The 19,064-nt window shown below is 38.4% G+C and overlaps 2 protein-coding genes across 2 annotated transcripts; one reads left to right on the top strand and one right to left on the bottom strand.

Moving 5' to 3' along the window:
* Nucleotides 1-227: 227 nt before the first annotated feature.
* Nucleotides 228-1,172, top strand: LOC308565533 (olfactory receptor 5P76-like; the record flags this gene model as incomplete). The annotated part of the gene is made up of 1 exon (XM_081154861.1): nucleotides 228-1,172. One exon carries the CDS (start codon nucleotides 228-230, stop codon nucleotides 1,170-1,172), a length of 945 nt encoding a protein of 314 aa, XP_081010987.1.
* A 7,242-nt stretch (nucleotides 1,173-8,414) lies between these two features.
* Nucleotides 8,415-9,347, bottom strand: LOC308564581 (olfactory receptor 5P1-like; the record flags this gene model as incomplete). Its single annotated transcript, XM_081152964.1, has 1 exon — nucleotides 8,415-9,347. The coding sequence occupies one exon, from the start codon at nucleotides 9,345-9,347 to the stop codon at nucleotides 8,415-8,417; it is 933 nt and encodes a 310-aa protein (XP_081009090.1).
* Between the last annotated feature and the right edge of the window lie 9,717 nt (nucleotides 9,348-19,064).

Below are 19,064 nucleotides of genomic sequence, written 5' to 3'. Positions count from 1 at the left end.
TATGTACATATATATAATACTGTTTGAAGAAATACTTCTGGGATTTTTGCTAAAATAATTTTTAAAAGACAGAGAGACTCATAATTGCATGTAAATATGCACTGATGCATAAATATATTTATAATTACTTCCCATATGTGTATTAATGAAAATGAAATCATTAAATGTGTAACTTCTTTCAAGTAATGTTTCATCACAGGTTCGTTTGGTAGCGGCTACCTTATCTCATGGATTCCCTGGGAGATGGGAACCACACGACAGTGACAGGCTTCATCTTATTGGGCTTAACTGATGACCCAATCCTTCGAGTCATCCTCTTCATGATAATCCTGTGTATCTACTTGGTGACCGTATCTGGAAACCTCAGCACAATCATTCTTATCAGAATCTCTTCTCAGCTCCATCATCCTATGTATTTTTTTCTCAGTCACTTGGCTTTTGCTGACATATGTCTTTCAACTTCCGTCACACCCAATATGCTTGTCAACTTCCTGGTGGAGAGAAATCCAATCTCCTATCATGGATGTGCCACCCAGCTTGGTTCAACCGCTGTCTTTGGGGCAGTCGAGTGCGTGCTTCTGGCCATCATGGCATATGATCGCTTTGTGGCAATCCACAAACCACTGTTTTATTCAACCAAAATGTCCACACATGTTTGCATTCAGTTCCTCATAGTGGCTTATGTAGGTAGTTTTCTCAATGCTTGCGCCTTTACTATTTGCTACTATTTTTTACTCTTCTGTGGATCAAATCGAGTCAATCACTTTTTCTGTGATTTTGCCCCGCTAGTTGAGCTCTCCTGCTCTGAGAGCAGTATTCCTGCAGCTGTCCCCTCCTTCACAGCTGGCTCCATCATTGTGTGCACGGTGTTTGTCATAGTTGTCTCCTATATCTGCATCCTCGCCACTGTCCTGAACATCCGCTCCGAGGGGCGCCACAAGGCCTTCTCCACCTGTGCGGCCCACCTCACGGCAGTAAGTCTGTACTTTGGGACCACCATGTTCATATATGTGATGCCCAAGTCCAGCTATACAACTGATCAGAACAAGGTGCTGTCGGTGTTCTATATGGTGGTGATCCCCATGCTGAACCCCATCATCTACAGCCTCAGGAACAAGGAGATTAAGGGGGCTCTGAAGAGAGTGCTTGACAGAAAATTATTTTCTTGCTGAAGCTTAATATTTGATAGGATTTGACATCATAATATAAATTTAACAATGAAAGAAAATTGAGTGTCTGTGGTCTAAATATATTTCTCCATATGTCATTAGTGAGTATGGAGCATTTTAGTGAAGGTAGGGGGTTGATTTTCTGATATCATATTGTAAACTTGAGGTGGATATTGAGTTACCTTTAATAACATTAAATTTATTGTTAGAACTACATATTGGTTCACATGAAAAATTCCTAATCTGTTGTAATCCTTTAAAAATTTTATTCATATGTATATTTTTAAATACTCAGAAACCTAAGCATATACGTTCTTTTTTACAAGCAAAAGGAAAGAAACCATTATTTGTACAGTTGATCCTGGAAAATATATGGAGTTTGTATGATGCTGTCTTTTAAATGCCGTCTTTTAAAGGTTAAAAGTTGTGCTCTGCCATTAGTTAAGGTTATTATACCACCAAACATTTAAGACAGTGTCCATTTTCAACAGCATCTTATCTTACTAAGTGCATTCTAAGAGGAAATGACATGATATTATATAAAGAAAACCCTAAAGACCACCAAAAAACTGTTAGTACTAATAAACAAATTCAGCAAAGTTGCAAGATATAAAATCAATAAACAAAAATCAGTTGCATTTGTATACTCTAATAATGAACTAGCAGAATGAGAAATATTAAAAACAATCCATTTACAATTGCATCAAAAAAATTAAAATATCCGGAAAGAAATTTAACCAAGGAGGGCAAAGATCTCTACACTAAAACTATGACACTGATGAAAACATTTGAAGACACAAATAAATAAAAAGATATTTCATGCACATGGATTGGAAGAATATTGTTAAAATGTCCATACATGCAGAGCAATCTACAAATTTAATGAAATCCCTATCAAAATTCCAAGGGCGTTTTTCACAGAAATAGAACAAACTATGCTAAAACTGTATAGAACCACAAAAGATCCCAAATAGCCAATCTTGAGAAAGAACAAAGTGGGAGGTACCACATTTCCTGATTTTAAATTATATTACAAAGCTATATTAAACCGTATGGTATTGACATAAAAACAGACACATAGATAAATGGAACAAAATAGAGAGCCAAAAAATAAATCCATGCATATATATGGTCAATTAATTTATGACAAAAGAGGCAAAAATACACAATGTGGAAAGGATTCAATAAATGTCGCTGGGAAAATTCGGTGGCCACAGGTGAAAGAATGAAAATAGACCACGATTTTACACCATACACAAAATTAACTCAAAATGAATTCGAGACTTGAAATATAAAACCTGAAACCACAAAACTACTTGACATTGGTCTTGGCAATGATTTTTGAGAGATATGACTCTAAAAGCAAAGGTGACCAAAGAAAAAATAAACAAGTGGGACTCTGTCAAACTAAAAAGCTTCTGCACAGCAAAGGAGATTATCGACTAAATGAAAAGACAACCTACTGAATGGGAGAAAATATTTGTAAATAATATATTTAATAAGGGGTTAATATAAAAAATATATAAAGAACTCATATAACTAACAAAAACAAAACAATCCAATTAAAAAATGGGCGGAAGGTCTAAATAGACATTTCCACAAAGAAGACATACAGATGACCAATATACACATGAAAAGATGCTCAACATCGCTAATCACCAGGGAAATGTAAATCAAAACTACAATGAGATGCCACCTCCCACCTGTTAGAATGGCTATTATTAAAAAGTCAGGAAATAACAAGCATTGGCGAGGATGTGGAGAAAAGGGAGCCCTCATGCACTGTTGGTGGGATTGTAAATTGGTGCGGCCACTATGGGAAACAGTATGAGGATTCCTCAAAAAAAAAATTAGAACTACCATGTAATTTAGCAATTCCACTTCTGGGTGTTTATTTGAAGAAAACAAAAACACATTTTGAAACCATCCATGAACCTCTATGTTCAACGCAGCATTATTTACAATAGCCAAGATGCGGAAGCAACTGAAGTGTTCATCAATAGACTAATGATGGGTAAAGAAGATGTGGTACATATATACAATGGAATATTACTCAGCCATCAAAAATGAAATCTTGCCATTTGCAACAACATGGATGAACCTTGAAGCTATTAAATCAAATAAGTCAGAGAATGACAAATGATTTCACTTATATGTGGAACCTGAAAAGCAAACAAATGAACCAACAACTTGCCCCCGCTCAAAAAAAACCCTCATAGATACATAGAACAGATTGATGGTTTCCAGAGGTGAGGGCGGTTAGGGTGTCAACAAAATGAGTAAAGGGGATCCAGAGGTACAAACTCCCAGTTATAACATAAATAAGGCATGAGGATGTAATATCTCACAGAGTTCTTGAGAAATTATACCAGCTTGGACTGCAAGGAACAGCGCAAAGTGAGGTCTTGGACTCTCAACTGAGAATGGGCAGGAAAAAGGCCAAGAAAACTATTCAGCTATAACATGGGCTATTTTTTTTTCTTGTAAAAGGAAGGGTGATTCAGAGGATTGAACTATAAGCTCAGAAGGCAGAGCCAAGAGCCACAGGAAGTAGAACTAGATCTTGCTTTTTTTTAAAAAGGCTACATGTATTTAGTCGGATTTTGCAATTTCCATGGGCCATTCTTGCTATGTGACTCTTGCATTCTCCCTTTATGAAAAGGAGTACTGTATTTATTACAGTGTTTCTACCCCTGTTTCAACAGTGCCTGATAGATGTATAGGGGTCATATTCATATGCCTTGCCTCTTTATTTCCTAGGTCTTCAAAGCAAGAGGAATTGTGCCCAAGGAACCTCACTCATGTCTGATATAGATCTCATGATGATAGACCCAATGCCAATACTGTAATGGCATAATGTTTTGGGGAAACATAGGAGGGTATAAATGTATTTCGGCAGGTGGAAAGTACATAAATAATTGTGGTCAGAGGGATTATGGAACATTGGAGATGGTTCCAAAGTCTTTACTATTCTCTCACTAAAAGATATGATCTAATTTCCCTCCCTTCCCTTAAATCTGGACTGGCTTTAGTGATTTTATTTATTTATTTATCCAATAAAAGACAGTGGAAATGATGTTCTGGGTCTCCTGAGGTTAGGTCATAGGAAACACTGCAGATTTTTTTTTTAGTCTCTAAGGCTATTGGAGTCTGAGCCACCATGTGAGAAATTCAGCTACTCTGCTGGTAAAATCATATGGAAAGGCTCCAAGACTACATGGAGAAGGAGAGGCTTTCCAGCCTTCCTTGCCAAGGTGCCAGGCTTCTGCGTGAAGCCACCTTAGATTCTCTCACATGCCCAGATGCACCTGAATATCACCAAGTGGCTCCTGTTAATTTCACGTGGAGAAGAAATACTGAGCAAAGCCCAACCTGAATTTCAGACTCAAAATACTGGAACACAGAAGAATTGTTTTGTTTTAAGCCACTAAGTTTTGAGTGACTTGTCATGCAGCAATAGATAATTGGAAAATCATTTTTTCTCAGCTAATTGTGACATTCCACTCACATCCTCTGAACAATCAAAGCCAAAATTTTCTGAGGTTTCCTCAACTTCTTTTTTAATCTTTGCTAATCTATCAGCAAGTCCTTTTGGTCTTTTACCTAAACTACATCTTGAATAGGTTAATTTCTCTCTAACTATACTGCAACTGACTAGCCCAATGTACCATCATCTTAGATCTTGACTATTAACCTCACTGGTCCCCAGTTCCCACTCTTACCTTTTATAACCAATTTACCATACAACAATCAGAGTGATCTTTAAAAATAACTACTCACAGTAGATAAGACCTTTTTAAATCACCATTTCACGGCTTCCCAGTCCCTTTAGAATAAAATTCAAACACTTTCCCATGGCCTATGAAGCTCCTCATGATGTTTTTGCGAGCCTCTGTTCTGGTTTCCCATGGCCTTATTTCTTGAGATCATCAGGATATTGCACTCACTGATTTCCCCTCACTCTCCATATAAATGGGCACTTCTCATCTTTCAACTTTCTTTTCAACCATCACCTCCTCCAAGTGGCCTTTCTTGTCACTCTAAGGTACCACCACCCACATCTCACAGTTACCCTTTATAAAACCGTATTAACCCAATTGTCTCTTCCACACCCCTTCTTATGTTCTGTGTTTGTAATGCTTATTTATTCTCTAGTGTCTCCCCCACTGAAATCTAAACTGCATGAGGACTCTGTTTTATTCATCAGCATATCTTCAGTGTACTCAGTTGCTATAATATAATCAAGGGTCAATAAATATTTTTGAAATGAATGACTATCCCATATCTACCTGTAAAATGACTTCAAGGCCTGGATCCACTCTGCCAGCTCTAAGATATGAATCCACAGTGTCCAGAGGGATGCTAGTCTTTACATTCCAAACTTCAGAGTTCACATAGTTAAAGTTCTGAGATGTTATGGGAATAAGCATACACCTGGAATTTTTACAGAACAACTGAAAATGTTGTTTATCAAAAACCCAATACTGTACTACAATAATACCTCAAAATAGGCTCAGAGCAAAAGGTGATAGTGTCTCTTAGTTCAATTATACCAGATAATGAAAGGGGGAAGCCATAGATTGCTGGTGCCCCTCCTGCTTTTAGCATCAAATGGAAGTCTGAAAACCTGGAGAGTCTCACCCTGGGAGACATTTTCATATATAATGATGGACTGAACAATTATTGACTGATTGGGATTCTAGTAATGTGCCAGTATCTTTGGGCTTTTACTATCATTTTGCTGTGAGGTGTCCCGGGTGGACTGCTACATAATAGAAATATATCTTCGGTCTCTGCTCCCCGCTCCTCATACAAAACTCCTAAAACCCTTGTAATTTCCTGAGTAACAGGGGTGCTAGGAGCATCTTTTGTTCTAGTATTTGGTCTTTGGCCCCTGCTCCTGACAGAGAGTCCCTAAATCCCCCAGAATTTCCTGGATGATAGGAGTGTCTTTTGTTCTAATGAAGAGGCTCTTGGTGGGCTCCTGGATAGCTTCAGGATGGGGTCTGGTCAAGAGAAATGCCAAAATTAGAAGCTTGGAACTTTCTACCCACCTCTGTACTTGGGAGGGAAGAGACAGGGGTCGGAGATTGAGTTAATGATGACCAGGTAGCCTCCATAAAATCCTTAAACAATGGTATGGAGAGCTTCCAGGTTGGTGAACACATCCACATGCCAGGTGGGTGGTGCACTCCAACATCATGGTCATAGAAGCTCCTGCCTTGGGGACCCTTCCAAACCTCGAGCTATGTATCTCTGCATATGACTGTTAATTTGTATTTTTTCTATAATTTATAATAAACTAGTAAATGTAAATAAATGTTTCCATAAATCTGGTGAGCCATTCCAGAAAATTTTCAAAGCTGGGAAGGGGTTGTGGGAACCCTGACTATAGCCATTTGGACAGAAATGTGGGGATCCATTACTTGCAACTGGTATCTGAAGTGAAAGCAGTCTTGTGGAACTGAGCCCTTAAACCTGTGAAGTCTGACACAACCTCCTTAGTGTCACAATTGATTTTTTAAAATAGGGCATCAAATTGATATCTGGATATTTAGAAAATATTGGTTTACTGGTTGGTTGGTATGGGGGAAAACACCACATATTTGGTTGTGAGTAGAGAAAATTTCCTTTACCCATTATTTAACCATTTCATGTTTTTAACTTATCCATGTTACCCTTCAGTCTTTGTTATATATTTCCCACCCCAAATTTGCAATATTACAGATACTCCACATTTTTACTTAAGTTTATTTTAAATATTTTCCATTTTATTTATTTTTATATGTTTTTATTGATTTCAGAGAGAGGAAGAGAGAGGGAGAGATCAAAATATCAATGATGAGAGAGAGTCATTAATGGGCTGCCTCCTACACACCCCCTACTGGGGACTGAGCCTACAACTGGGGCATGTGCCCTGACCAGGAATCGAACCATAACCTCCTGGTTCACAGGTTGCTGCTCAAACACTGAGCCAGGCTGGCTGGGCCTCTTCTATTTTATTACATCTTTTCCTTATACCTCCCAATCCTCACTTTTCTCATCCCATTACACTGAGACATAGACTTACTTTCATGATCTAAGTGTTGCTTTCGGATGCTCTAAACAGTCATCAACTGCTTTGAGTTGGGAGTTCTTGAGTCCAGAAAATTTCCTCATCCTTTCCAGTCTCATGGTGATGATGTAAATGAGGGTAGATCACTACCCAAGAAATACATTTAGTGTAATCTATGACATTTCTAGTTTTTAATGGGTTCTAATTTCCTTATAAATCCAGACTATGGAACTATGATTGTTGTTAACAAATTAATTTCAATGCATAGAATTTAAAAATACCCTTTTAAATTCTTACCATTAAAGAAGACTACATTATGCAAATGGGACTATTTGTTTTTAACATGTGTTTGAATATGGACAAACTTCCAGTTAACTCTTATGATTATGGTGTCCAGACCTGATTTTCTAAAAGATGGGAGTCAGCTCGGTTTTCCCATCCTCATTTTTGTTTTGGACTTCACAACCTAGCCCTTCTTGGGGGTAGAGTTTGTTCAAGATCCTGATACAGAGAAACAGCTTAGGACGGATTACTCTGCTCAAATCCTCTAGAACAGTAACAGCTGAAATCATTAGACTGCTTGTGGTGTCACAGTATAGATTAAGTGCATGGAAGCAGAGGACCTGATTCCTCTAGAATCAGAGGACTTGAGTCCCTCTCCCTCCTGACAAACTACCAGATCTCCCTAAGACTCAGCATTCTAACTATAAATTGAGGAACATTTGTAATATCAGGATCATGGGATTGCGATGAAAATTAAATGGAAAAATGTGGTTTTGGACCCAACTTTCTGGATTCAAATGCTGGATGTACAATCTCCTAGCTGCATGTTTTTGGGCAATCTACTTGATGTCTCTGTGCCCCAAATGATTTATTTGTAAAATAGAAATAATAGTACTGGTTTTTGTGAGAAATAAACCAATATACGTAGTGTGCTTAGAATAGGGCTTGGCATATAGTAAATGCAAATTATTGTTTGCTAAATAAATTAAATAAGAAAAAGCAGTTGGCACTTACAGGTGTTAATGATAGTGATAATTAGAGTAGTAATAATTGGTTTACAAGTGTATGAGAGTTAGAAGAAGTATGAATTTAATTTGAGCAATCAGTTATGTAGCATTTGGTAGGTCCTAAGTGTGATACAGGTAAACACAAACTTTGTAGTTCATCTGACATGGAAAGAATGGATCCTAAGAACATAACCTGACAGTTGTCTTTTGCAGGGCCTCCTTCACATCTCTGTTCCTCAGACTGTAGATGAGAGGGTTCAACATGGGTATCACCACTGTGTAGAACAGAGACACCACTTTGTTCTGGTCAGTTGAGTAGCTGGACTTGGGCATGACATAAATGAAGGTAATAGTTCCATAGTAGAGAGTAACTGCAGTGAGGTGGGAGGTGCAGGTGGAGAAGGCCTTGTGTCGCCCTTCAGCAGAACGCATCTTCAGGATGGTGACAAGGATGCAGATGTAAGAGAGAGATATCACAAACACTGTGACCACGATAATGGACCCAGAAGAGATGGAAGGGATAATTTCAATAATGGAGATATCTGAGCAGGAAATTTTTAACAAAGGGGAGAAATCACAGAAAAAGTGATCTACCTGATTTGGTCCACAGAAAGACACATTCAATAAACAGCCAGTAAATGTCCAAGCATTCACACATCCACCCAAGTAGCACATCCCCACTAAGAGAATGCAGATTGTGGGGGACATGTGGGTGGAGTAGAGCAGGGGGGAGCAAATGGCTACATAGCGGTCATAGGCCATGACGGCCAGCAGGAAGCACTCGGTGGTCCCAAACTTGACCATCGAACAGAGCTGAGCCACACAGCCAGCAAGAGACAGAGAAATTCTTTTCCTCAGGAAGCCCATGAGCATGACAGGTGTGACTGAGGAGGATAACCATATGTCTACAAAGGCCAAATGGCAGAGGAAAAGGTACATCGGGGTATGAAGCTGAGGGCTGCTACTGATTAACATGATTATGCTGACATTGCCCAGTAAGGTGACAACATAGATTCCTAGAAATATCACAAAGAAGATGACACTAAGTGTAGTATCCTCTGTTAACCCCAAAATGATGAACTCTGTCACGCTGGTGTGGTTTCCAACCTCCATGTCCTCTGTGAATTACTCCTGTTGAGGGAAATGTGAATATTCATTTTTTATGCTTCCCCATGTTTTGCTATTGTGTTGTGACAAAGGCAAAGTTCCTCTGTTTTGAGGCAGTCCTGCAAAAGCAGAATTAATGATGGATAGTAAGAGAAGACAGAGAAATGACTGCAGTACAAGGCAATAATTTCAGGGCATACTCAAGATTCAGTGAAAATTAGAAAAGAACGTTATGCTTATCAGAATGAGAAAACAGAAGTATGAAAATTACTCTAGTGATAGGCAGTGTGCTGGCACTGCTGTTAGCTCTACCATTAAAAATCTGTTTTTCACCTTATCAATGATCCCTTGGAGCATAATTATACAAACCATCTCCTTCCTATAGAAAAACTTTGACATATTTGAATACAGTTAGCTCACCTCCACTGCCTTTCCTTTCCTAAATTAAGCATCTATAGTTCCTTTGGCCATTCCACCTGTGGCACACATTTCAGATCCCTCAGAATGCTCCTTGTTAGCCTCTGACCATACATTGGTCCGAGCACTGAGTAGCATTTGTGGGGCCACCCCTGCATCACTCTGCCCACAGTGTGAACCTCAATCTGTGCTGACAGAGTCATGGAGATGAAGTGAAAAGGATTCCTAGGCTTCCCACTGGCCAGCTGTTTTAACTTGCACATGACAATCTCTGTGACTCTCTTTTTTCATTGGTAAAATGGGAATAATTGTTCCTGTAATGCAGCTTTGTTGTGAGATTAAAAGAACTATTTATAAAGTATCCAGAGGTGTTCGGTCATACATCAGGGCTGAGTAACTACTTTTTATTAGGTAAAAATGAAGTATTGGTAGATTTTCTATTATTTACTTTTTATGAGAAGTACATATAGTTTTTCTTTCAACATACGGCAGGAGATTATCACCACAAACCCAAAATAAAACAGGAAGTACAATCTCTGATGCCTTCATACTTCTGGACTATGCCATTCTGATCCATAACGTGACAACTCATTATTGCTGTTCCCTTCCTCTCCACTGGCCACCTAGGGTTCTTCCTCGAGTGCTTCACTTTGCTGCCCCACTCATGCTTGCACACCTGGGGCAGGGACTCTGACTCAACCATTCGTTGACTTAAGGCATGGTGCCCAGAAGGCGTAGGGCTGTGAGCCTCATGCAACCTGAATATCTGGTGGTTTCTTCACAATTTCCTTTCATAGTTTCAGTTACACAGGCATAGCAGTGGCTTTGGCTGCTGCAGACCATCCACACTGCCCTGCGACACCTGGGCGGCCTGGTTTAGGTGTCCAGAAGAACCACTCTGCAGTGCATCCCTGGCTGAGGCCACAGTTTCCACAGAGGTCAAGAACTAAGTTGATGAAACAGTTTCTTTTATTTTTTAATTTCTTATTGAACAAGTAAAAATTAAAAGTATTTAAACAAAATCCATAAATATTGGACTCACCTTCAGAGCCAGAATTGTGGAGGCTGAACTCCAAAGAGAATTTTATAAGGCAGAAGTTTTCCACTTAGTTTTATAAGAACTGGACTGAAGACTCAACAACGTAAACCACTGAATGCTCCCATTGATCAAGGGCCATAATTACACACATGCTGTGAGGATGAGGGTAGTTATCTATCTGTTGGAGGTGGGAGAAAAATGAAGACTCTAATAGAACATAACAAAGCCCCTAGGGCTGTTTTTGTTTGCCCCATTGAGAAAAAGGTTCTCGTACAGAAAATCTTGAAGAGCCTGATGACTCATTAAGGCCAGGCTGCCCTTCCCTGGGGCAGATGCACCGTGTCCTTTGGAATTCCTTCTCCCTTATTGAATGAAAGTGAGGGAGAGAGTTCTTGGTCTCCCAGAGCATGGGAAATGATTAGCTTACTACTCTATTAGGATTAGTAGGATGACGTCAGTGTACTTTCCAATAAAATAACCTTTGAGTCAGTATGAAAAGGAGCATTAGAATTGAAGTGGGGAATAGTAAGAAAGAAAACTATTATTTTGACTTAGTGACTATTTTAGCTGTAGAAGAAATATTAAGACGATTCTCTCTAGATTTCAGTACACACAGGATGGTCACCTATTTAAGTGTCTTGGAACTCTTCTCACCCCTCAATAGAATAATTAAAGGGACTCTTCTGAGCACCCGCATTCCACTGAGTCAGCAGGCAAGCACATTAGATGTCCTTTATATGTCTCTAAAGGACACCATTAAGATCCATTATTTCTACAGTTCTTTTCACATGTTCTGATGAGACGAGGCACCTCCAATTGACTTATTTTGCTATTCACAACCATCATTTTCTACCCTCAAATTCTACTCAGGGTTGGACTTCTTACTTCTGTACCATTCACTTGTCCCATGCCCATTCCAGGATTGTCTGACCCCATGTGAAACAATGTCCTTCAACCTAAAACCATTAAAATATTCTATTGCAATATATAAGACTCCTCACTTCATCAGCCCTGTTAGAAAGTATTCACATTGTTTTCAAGAAGCAGAGTGGATGGCAAGACCAGAATAAAAAGGAACAGGTCCCAAACCTTCAAAGTGTTGGTTGCCTGTAGACCTGCGTCTTGCTCAATCGTTCGTCTGCATTAAATCGAATTATTCATCTTTTTGGATGGTGGCAGTGTCCAGTACTCCATAAGCCCTGAGAAGTTGAGAGCAAACTCATCATTCATTTAGTCACTAATTTAATCAACCTATTATCCGAACTAAATTGAGGCCCAGCTATCCAAAACACAAAACAATCAAACAAATTTCAACCCAGATGGAATTTATCACACAATGTCATCAGTAGTAAATGAAGGCATATAGAAGCTGCTTCAGAAATATGGGAGAAAGAATGATTTACTTTGCACTTAAGGGGCTTGTCAGGGAAGGTAGCATAAGTAGAAGATTAGGTGCTAACAAAGGTGCTAACTTCCATCAAGGATCCTGATGAAAGTTTTGTCCAGAGACTTGGACAAAGAACTGTTGGAACAGAAATTTGGCTGGAGAGATGGAGACAAGAGTCAGTCCCACCAGGGCTCTAATTCCATCTCTGTAGACAAGACAGTCCCTTTAGCTGAGGACTTCAAGTAGTAGGGAGAAAGTCATGGAATAATATAAGTAAGCAAGCAGAAACAAAGCACAGTCTACTGTTACTCAAAACGTTGTCCATGGACTGGTGGTCACTGGCAAATTGTTTATTATCATTGCATGACAAAAGCCAGAAGTTGAGGGTAACCATTTACATACTTTCATCGCAATTTGAGAAAGTGATAGAGTAATTTTAAATATGTTGATTCTAATAATAAAAATGGATTCATATTTTTGTTTTTCTTCTTCAATTTTTTAGTAGTTTAAGTTTTATTATTTTCTAAACATTAATTTATCCATGGATGCTTGGGGGAAATTCTAGCTCATTTAAATAGTTTGAAAAACCTAGGTGTGACCTTTTTAACCAGGAGACCAGGGTTCAGTTTGAGGTGTATGAGGTCAGGAAAATTGTTTAACATCTTTGCAACTCAATTGCATGATTTCTAAAATAGGGTTAATAATTCCTATCTAATAGGCTGGTCATAAGATTTACATGGGATAACATATAATTATGTAGAATAGTGAAGTTATTGATGTGACTCAAACATGTGATAAATAGAAGAAAGTGCTTAAATGTTTTGATTTAGATAGGTCACACTCATCAGAACTGGATGGATCCTATTATCTTTTGGTAATTATTATATTTCTTCTTCAGTCCCACACACTTCCTCTATGAGATCCATGACATTGCAACCTTCTGTCTGCCACGTTGATCTCCCTGCAATTCTTCATTCCTTGAGGACTTTAGCACCTGCACTAAAATTTTCCTCTCCATCTCTTTGTCATCAGCAAGGACAACTTCTAACTACTTGCATATCTCAACCAATAACCTAGCTTCAGATTTCTCTGCATTCTTGACTCTAATAGCTTTTATTCATCCATACTCTACTTATGAAACCCTCGAAACAAACTTATAATGAAACACGATCAAGTTTATTGGTTCAGTGCAGTGGTGGAGTGCTTGCTCTCCAGAGGACCACCACATGCCTCTCAATAATGGAGAGAAGATACATGCCCTTTGAAAGGTTTGGATTCTTATTGAAGGATTCTGAGAGAGTTAAGGGGAAGTGAATATCAGTTCTGACTGCTTGCTGCTTCTGAGGTGAGGTTAGGAGAAGGGAACACTCTGGGATTGCACACTGTCATGAAATGAGGGCAACTTAGTGACTGTGTGTCTACAGCAATAGGTGGGAACAAACACATCAAAACTAGATTTATTGTTGGAAGGAAGCAGTAGTCACTAAAAATTAGATTATGGGATTTTTACGGCTGCTGGAAAACTTGGGATAAACTAATCTCAGCCACTGATGTGCCAACAGCAATCAAGGCTCAACTACAACAGAAGGGGACATACAACTCACACAAGGGACACCCCTGTAGTACCTGACTCAGGTGACTAGGGACACTCTGCCTCTGGGCCCCACAGAACACCTACTTCAAAAGGCCACCCCGCCATGTCTGGGAGACATAGCAGATACAGGGAGGCAGCCAAAATGAGGAGACAAAGAAACATGTCCCAAATGAAAGAACAGGATAAAACTCCAGGGGGAAAAAACCTAAATGATATCGAAGCAAGCAATTTACCAGATACAGAGTTCAGAACACTGGTTATAAGTATGCTCAATGAATTTAGGGAAAGAACAGATGAGCTCAGTGAAACTTACACAAAAGATACAAATCATAAAGAAGAACCAGTCAGAAATGAAGAATATGATATCTGAAATGAAAATACATTAGAGGAAATCAACATCAGATTAAACAAAACAGGATCACACCCACAATGTGCAAGACAATGTAGTGGTAAACACTCAACTGAAACACCAAAAAGAAAAAAAGTATTTTAAAAAATGAGGATAGTTTAAGGGACCTCTGGGACAAAATCAAGCATGCAAACATTTACATCATAAGAGTACCAGAATTAGGAGAGAACAAGGGATTGAAAACCTATTTGAAGAAATAACAATAGAAAAATTCTCTAATCTGGTGAAGGATGTAGATATACAAGTATAGGAAACACAGAGTCCCTAACAAGATGAATCCAAAGAGACCCACACCAAGACACATCAAAATTAAAATGCTTGAAGTTACATGATGGGAAATGGCTGCAAAGTAGGTGGAAGCTACATTCACCTCCTCCTGGCACCAAACTGGATTTATAGCTAAATTATAGAGCAATTAGCTTGAATAACCAACTGAAGGACAGCTGAACGGAAGTATTAAAATCAAGGATTTACAGAATCCACATAGGTACTGGTAAGAAGGGTGATGATGGGAAAGGGCTGGCCCCTGAACCCACATGCGTTGGTTGAGAATTCAGAGAGATATCTCATCTGCAAAAGTTCCCCCTGAGGAATCCTCCACCTTACTCAGCCACAATCCTCACTGGTTATTATAGCCAGAAGTTATGGGGACTTATCTTCCAGCATTGGAATCTTGGGCTGGGGGCCCTGGTGTGGGACTGGGTCTTCTCACTCCTCAGGGATACTTCCACAGCAGAGACATCCACCCCCCCCAGTTTTTATCCACCACATGTGGGTGTGGGACCAGCCTGTTGCACGTCTCTGCCCCTCCTACCAGTCTCGATGTGGCTTCTTCTTTATATCCTTAGTTGGATGACTTCAAAATAGGTTTATAGTAGTGCATATGGAAAATAATATAATTAATAAACAATAATACAAGAATAAACTGTTTCATGTACTCATAACTGTAAACCTACTTTTGCCTCACCTGGTAATGTTAATGTCAACTATAATTTAAAAAATTTTTTTAGTCAACTGACCATATATTTGGAGACTCTGTTCTGTTTCATTGATTTTTATGTTTATCCTATGATAATACCACAATCTCTTCATAACTGCAGCTTTACTGTAAGCCTTGAAATCAGGTAATGTGAGTCCTCCAACTCGGCTTTCCTTTACCAAAATCATTGTTATTACCCAGGTCTATTTCTCTTCTATATAAATTTTAGAATGTTTTCCAATTTCTACCAAAAAAAAAAAAATAGTGAAAATTTTATTGCTATTACATTGAACCTATAGATCATTTTAGGAGAGGTATGTATGTGTAAATGCCTTAGAGTGGGCCCAAATATCCTTGTGGATTAGACTCACATTAAGTACTTCTTATTTCTCTCTTTTTCATTCAGAATCTGCACGAAAGAGAGAAAATATGAATAAAATTGTTTTGTTCTCACCCACTGGATTTTGTGATGCCACACTTTTCAAACGCTTTTTGTGATCTAATGGTACCCTGGCACTCAGAAATGCTTAATAAACTGTTGATGATATAAATACAACATTTTATTAAATAATTTAAAAATAATATAACATTTAAAAAAAATTCTGGAGTAATCAGAGAAAATTTTTTAAAAAACTTCTACAATTCTTTCAGTACAGCACTAATCTTCCTCGTGCCCCCCAAAATGCAGTGGTTCCAAGGATGGTAACTGTGACAATGACTAGGCCAGATAAATTAATTTAACATGTTGTAACATTGTTGGGTTCCTATCAATGATAATAACATTTGAGATAAACAATATCATTAGTTCTTAATAAAATATTTGACATATCAATAATTTTTAAGTTTTTAAGAACTTTTCATTGAACTTCTTTTCCAAATACCAAATATAATAAAATCTACTAATTTAGAGCCAAAATGATGTTGTATACTATCTCATTCTGGAATGGCATTTGTGGTCATTATATTCTAATCAGCTTTTGAGCTTTTAGCAGAAGCTCCAGGATATTTTTCTAGCTGGTATATTTGTTATATGGTGTGCTTCAAAGCACGTACCTGAAAAGGATCAACTTGAATTCCTGAAATTAATTTGGCAAATAATATTTCTATTTCAGTTGTTTATTAAACATCCAATCTTGTAGGTGGCTAGGGCAGAAAAGGAATATGAAGACTCTCCATAATTTTTTTTTTTTGACTCTCCATAATTTTGATTTTTAACTTCAGTCACTGTTAAAGTTGAAGGCAAAGAAAAAGAGTAAAAAATCCTAAACAATGGGTTTGTTCAGAATTCCACATGGCATTTATGATCCCAGATGACAAGTATCATCCTCATTGTAGTAAAGAATTAAGAAAATCCTCTGATTTCTCTAAGGACTGATTTGACCTTCTTGAACTTCCTATTTCCCCTAAATCCTGACAAAAATGGAACATCAGCTGTGTTACATACAACATTGCTTATAACAACAAAAAAATGATTCTTTAATTGTAAAATGCATCTGGATTGGGAGTACTATGAGATACATATTCCTTAATGCAGTGCTTCTTAAAACTGGGAAAAAATGCTTGCAGGGACCCTGAAACAATATCTGACAGTTATAAGATATTGGTCCCAACTATGGTCATGAGACTTCTAAGGCAGGATGGCCCCTCTGCCTATGTTGTCTCTTGAAGTCCAGTGGGAGAACCTGGGAGGAATATACTTGCCAAAGAGAAATGCCTGCTATAACTGCTGGCATAGCGAATTTCTCAGTTATGAAGATCTGTATAGGTGTTTTGCACACTATTTAGTCAAGTTGTTTTTGGTTTTCTGTGATTGTTGTCATTGAAAGTTTCACCTTCCTAGCACGAACCTCCCCCAGTGCCAATCTGTGTCTACTCCAAACTCAGAGCTCGCATTAGGAGGCGTGCAGCAGAATATTGTCAACATCTCCAGCAATTCCTCGTGTTTCTACTTCCCTTCCTTTGCTCACTAGGCTGTCAACTGGCTCCTCTGCTGGGGTAGAGTTGAAGAAGGAACAAGAGGTAAATGACAGCAAAGGCTGTACTTGGCCAGAAACCCAGCCAGCCTCTCCATGCTAGGTTTTCCATAGCTTTTCGGACACCGTTCCTGGGCGTACAGGCCAAACTCTGAGTGATTCTCAGATACCTTCCTGTCTTGTGACTGGGGATGGGACATTTCCTAGTCTGAGTTTCTTGGAGGACAGAGGCTGAGACAAGGCTTTTGCATCTGGTACTCTACTTGGGAGGTGATCCGAGGAAACAGGAGTGAGGAAACAGGGAGGGTGAGACGGGCAAGGAGGAAAAGCCAATACTAGGTCACTGTGTAGCACGAATGGCTGGATTCCACTGGGACTTGTGAGAAGCCCAGAGGTCGCCGCTAGAATTTTTCAGCTGAGGAGGAGGAAGGATGTTTATGTACTGCAGCTTAGTCTTTGTGGATTAGCATGGCCCCATGGTTTTAACCACTCCTCACATCTGGGATGTGATTGCATGTGGATGGAGCAGGTCGCCAGTGATTCCCCAAAAGGTCTCAGGCTTCAGAGAAAGGCTGGGACATTAAATGGAGACATTAGTGGTTATCTTTGGAAGCAGGAAACTGACAATGTGAGTTATAACTACCCACCACATATGACCTTAAAATCATGGCTGGGGCAAGAGTAAGTGATGTAGGTATCAAAACTGTGTGCTACAACGCCCTGCCCACACAACTTTAACAAAAGGGAAAGTGCCATCCAACAGTTCACTGTATACATAATTCCACTGTAGAAGTTGTTTTTACTATTCTCCTATACAAATGCCCTAATATGTCCTTGAACTGCATAATTAGTTAAATATCCTTACACCAGTTTTTGTTGCTCTTTTCTGGAGGGCAGAGTGGGTGAAATCACCCTTAGCAAAACTCTGATTTTCAGTGTTATTCATCAATGTTATCTTGGGTAAGTTTCCCTGGAAACATATCCTGAGAAGAGGGTTTGTTTTAAAGCAATTTATGTAGAAGCTGCTCCCAGGAGAAACCAGTAAGGGAGTCAGGGAAGCAGGACAGTGAAAGGGAGAAAAGCAAATAATGGCTCAATTTCAGGAAAAGCCCTGGTTCTCCAGTGAATAAAATTTATATAGTCATAATAGCACAATCCTTTAATATTTTGTGGTCAGCATATAAATCTTATAAAACTTTATTCTAATTACAGAACACAGTGTCAAGGTAAAGTGACTGAAATAAGAACTCAATTTTGGGAAGAGAGTGGAAGGGAAGAACAGATGTGCAAATATCTTTATTCTCATAAAATAGGGGTCATTAGATATTTTCTATAATTAAAGTAAAATAAATGTCAAATGTATATTACATAAAGTTCTAAGGTTTAACAGAATAGAAAAATCAAAACCCAATTATATTAAAAGGATGAAAGGAGTGGAAGTTACATGAGTGTTTGTGTATTGATGTGAGTAGTGGAAGTGTGTACAATGTCAATAAATGAATATATAACAATTTTGGATGAATTAAAAATGGTATAAGCTTTAAAAACACAAATTTTAAGCTCCAAGTTATTTAATTCAACTTTGATTAAAATTTAAGTCACAACCAGAGGACTTATTATAGTAGCTGGAAACTTGAAAAATAAGCTGATTTTTTAGGTAATATAGAATTTGAGATGACAAAGTACTAAGCCAGTTATTACATCTTATTATATAGATACAAATAAATTGTTGGAAATAATATATATGATCATTAAAAAAGTTGAAAACATGTTTTTTTGGGGAGTAAGATTTATTTTTATTCTCTACTTAGCTGGAATAAATTTGACAAGCTCATGTATTTGTAATAATCTTGTCAATGAGATTCCACTTTAACTCTACTTGTCTACTGCTGTCTATCTTTCAAAACTTATCACCACATTCTAGT

The sequence above is a fragment of the Miniopterus schreibersii genome (assembly GCF_964146895.1).
Source record: "Miniopterus schreibersii genome assembly, chromosome: 12".
Taxonomy (NCBI): Eukaryota; Metazoa; Chordata; class Mammalia; order Chiroptera; family Miniopteridae; genus Miniopterus; species Miniopterus schreibersii.
The sequence above is the reverse complement of the archived record's forward strand: the minus strand, read 5'-3'. Positions and strand labels throughout refer to the sequence as shown.